The following is a 3,551-nucleotide window of genomic DNA, read 5'->3' as shown; positions in this document are numbered from 1 at the left end:
ACTTAAATTGTACTTCAAATGGTGAATAATTTAACCATCAAAATAATACATAAAATTCACATTTTGACTTACATTTTATATTTAATACAATGTTATGATTATATAAATAATATTTTGATTATTCTAAAAGAACTATCTTAAAATGAATAAAGAAAAGTATGAAATAATATTAATTAGTTGAATAGGGTTAGAAACTCTCGTATGCGGCTAGAAAATTGCCATAAGCACCAAGAAGTGGATTGATTGGAATTTCAATTAATAGTATTAAATTTATATAAATCACATGCGTATGCCATGTTTTCTATTTTCCTTTTCGGGTCCGCTTCTTATTTTTATATCTTGAATAATGAATATCTCATTGAAAACTATTTTTATTATGCCAAAAGTAGTTCAAAAAGTGGCCAATCAATGTTTGGAAAAGCAAAAGTTTAAAGGACCAATAGTAGATAAGGTAATCCGGATTATATCAGTATTAAACAAGTATTCGATAAAAAGTTTAACTATCGCTCTATACAAATAGACATGAAAATAAAAATTTTATTGTGATAAACCTAATTCATACACCATTTGCAAGACTCAAAATATTTAATTATACTTAATAATTTGTATTTTAATTTAGTTGGTTCATACAATTATTTTTAAAATATAATATTTAATAAAATTTTAAATTTATCCTCTGCAATTGTTTTTCCAAAACTGTGATTTTATTTTATTTTATTTTATTTTTAAAAAATAAAAATAATGGAAGGTGTGTTTGAAATGCAAACACAAGTTGTAATGTACATGCTAAGACCTATCTATAAATAAGCAATGCCTATTCTTTGAAATTCACATACTAAGACAGTCTCCAATAAACAACTATCTTAGTGTGTGTTATTCTGCTTCTGGTTTTTCAATTCAATGGAAAGTTCAGTTGTTGTTCCATGGTTGATCTTAGGGGTTTTGATGGCAATTTCAAGCACTCAAGTTGAAGCAGCTGCCAGGGCTTTTTTCGTATTTGGTGATTCACTGGTTGATAATGGCAATAACAATTACCTTGCCACCACTGCTCGAGCTGACTCACCTCCTTATGGCATTGACACTCCTAGTCGTCATCCCACAGGCCGTTTCTCCAATGGCAAAAACATTCCTGATTTCATCAGTACTTAACCCTTCTCTTCTTTTTCTTCACTCGTTCTAGTTTTATGCTACTTGGGTTTTTCATTCTTCTTAAAAATATTTATATTCATTCATATCCTATCCGAATCTGGATAGCATAGTGTGGTATCATGTCAAGTGAAATGAGTTAATGTGTGTGTGTGTGTGTATCAGGTGATGCACTTGGATCAGAGCCAACATTACCATATTTGAGTCCAGAACTGAAGGGAGATAAGCTACTTGTTGGTGCCAACTTTGCTTCTGCTGGTATTGGAATCCTCGATGACACTGGAATCCAATTTGTATGTCCTCAATTTTCTTTCTCCTTAATCCTCTCATTCTCAAATCCTTTTACAGTTTATGTCTATATTACTTTCTGAGTGTCGGTATGTATCCGACATGTCCGTGTCATATCCATGTATGTAGATATATATTTATAAATAAAATAAAATAGAGTTGAGCAACAGAGGTTCACCTTAACTAATTCTGTCTTGAAATAAATGATAACAATGGCAGATGAACATTATAAGAATGTTCAGACAATTCCAATACTTCGAAGAATACCAAAAAAAGTTGGCTGACCTTGTGGGAAAAGATGAAGCACAGAGGATTGTAAGCGAAGCACTTGTCCTCATCACTGTTGGCGGCAATGATTTCGTCAACAACTACTTCTTAGTGCCTTTTTCAGCAAGATCTCGCCAATTCAACCTTCCAGATTATGTTAGATATCTCATCTCCGAGTACAGAAAACTTCTAGTGGTAACATTTGTTCCCTTTATTTTAAATTTGTCATATTCAATTATTTAAATTTCGATCAGATCGTGTTTGTCATAACCTGATGAAACAAACTTTGTTGCAGAGACTATATGATCTAGGAGCCCGAAAGGTTCTTGTGACGGGGACTGGACCGTTAGGGTGTGTTCCGGCGGAACTAGCAATGAGAAGCCCAAGTGGTCAATGTGCAACAGAGCTGCAACAAGCGGCCGCATTATATAATCCGCAACTGGTGGAAATGGTCAATGGACTGAATAGCCAGTTGGGTGCAAATATTTTCATTGCTGCTAACACACAGCAACAAACCAGTGATTTCATCAGTAATCCTGGAGCCTATGGTAAGTAAATCCTTATTTCAATTGTTTTATCACTTGCAAACAATATTTGTATAAATTAATTGAATTGAATACGGTGCAATTGAATTTTATTATAAATTTTCTTTTAAATAAAAGAGGTCGTCGGATTTTATTTATTAATTTCACTTGTAAAGTCTAAATGTTTAAATGTTGTATTTTTTTAGGGTTTACTACATCAAAGATAGCTTGTTGCGGTCAAGGACCTTATAATGGTTTGGGATTATGCACTCAATTATCAAATTTGTGTTCAAACCGAAACGAATATGTGTTTTGGGATGCATTCCACCCATCCGAAAGAGCTAATGGAATTATCGTTGACATGATCTTAAATGGTTCAACAAACTACATGAATCCCATGAATCTCAACGCCTTCTTGGCTTTAGACACCAAAACCAAGACTTAGTTTAACTGCATTTGTAGCAGGACAACCTAAGCTTTTGTTGTTGTTATCATGCATTTGATTGTTAATTTATCATGTTGTTGTTGTGGTTGGGTTAATTTTTTCATATTGATTTTCAAAATTTCTAAAATATTAAATAATATTAAAACAATGTAAAAGGTTACTAAAAATATAGCAAAGGTCATCAAAATTATTTTAAATGTTCATAAAAAGAATACCAAAGGTTAGAGATGGCAATGGAGTAGAGCAGAAACCAACTTTGTCAGAGGCGAATTTAAGGGGGTTGGTAGGCCCTTAAAATTTTTAAAATTTTATTTTAGTAAAAATAAAATTACAGTTTGGCCTCCCTAAAAATGATAAAAATTTGATTTAATCCTTTAAAAATTACTTTTTTACTATCATAAACATTACAATTTAATTTTGGCCCCCCTAAACAAAATTTCTGGCTTCGCCCTTGAACTTTGCTAAATCCACCACCGATTCATAGTTGGCATGCTCTACTTCACTATCAATCCTGCTCCACTATGGATATATAATTTTAAAAATCACTACCACCTTCATAGATGTTAGATGCATTTATCCTCGCCTCACCCTACCCTACTTCAATTTAATTTTTTCCAATTATTTTTAATATTTTCAATCTTTTTAAAGGCAAATAAATATTTAAACAAAATTCTTTAAAAATATTTAAACATAAAACATATGAATATTTCTATAACATAGTATTACGTTTTTACCCTTTTAATAATTTTAAATATAAAATGATAATTTCATAGAATGGAGCGGGCAGGATAATCAATTACCATAATTGTTCCATATCCACTATCCAAAAAATCCATCTTGCTTTGCCTTACATTCCCTTTCCAAAAAGAAAAAAATTCATT

General features: G+C 31.6%; 1 protein-coding gene across 1 annotated transcript; it reads left to right on the top strand.

Annotated features, from left to right (window-relative positions):
- The first annotated feature begins 804 nt into the window (after window positions 1-804).
- On the top strand, window positions 805-2,765 carry LOC108463069 (GDSL esterase/lipase At5g18430-like). Its single transcript, XM_017763006.2, has 5 exons — window positions 805-1,141; window positions 1,312-1,439; window positions 1,654-1,896; window positions 1,997-2,249; window positions 2,432-2,765. The coding sequence occupies exons 1-5, from the start codon at window positions 901-903 to the stop codon at window positions 2,668-2,670; spliced, it is 1,104 nt and encodes a 367-aa protein (XP_017618495.1). The 5' UTR covers window positions 805-900; the 3' UTR covers window positions 2,671-2,765.
- The last annotated feature ends 786 nt before the right edge of the window (window positions 2,766-3,551 follow it).

The sequence above is a fragment of the Gossypium arboreum genome, chromosome 13 (genome assembly GCF_025698485.1).
Source record: "Gossypium arboreum isolate Shixiya-1 chromosome 13, ASM2569848v2, whole genome shotgun sequence".
In the NCBI taxonomy this organism is placed as follows: Eukaryota; Viridiplantae; Streptophyta; class Magnoliopsida; order Malvales; family Malvaceae; genus Gossypium; species Gossypium arboreum.
The sequence above is the reverse complement of the archived record's forward strand: the minus strand, read 5'-3'. Positions and strand labels throughout refer to the sequence as shown.

Excerpts from the sequence above, each read along its gene's own strand:
- LOC108463069 (XM_017763006.2), top strand. The coding sequence starts at position 901 with ATGGAAAGTTCAGTTGTTGTTCCATGGTTGATCTTAGGGGTTTTGATG. Across the intron at positions 1,440-1,653 it reads ATGACACTGGAATCCAATTT|ATGAACATTATAAGAATGTT; the intron begins GTATGTCCTCAA and ends TAACAATGGCAG. Across the intron at positions 1,897-1,996 it reads AGTACAGAAAACTTCTAGTG|AGACTATATGATCTAGGAGC; the intron begins GTAACATTTGTT and ends ACTTTGTTGCAG.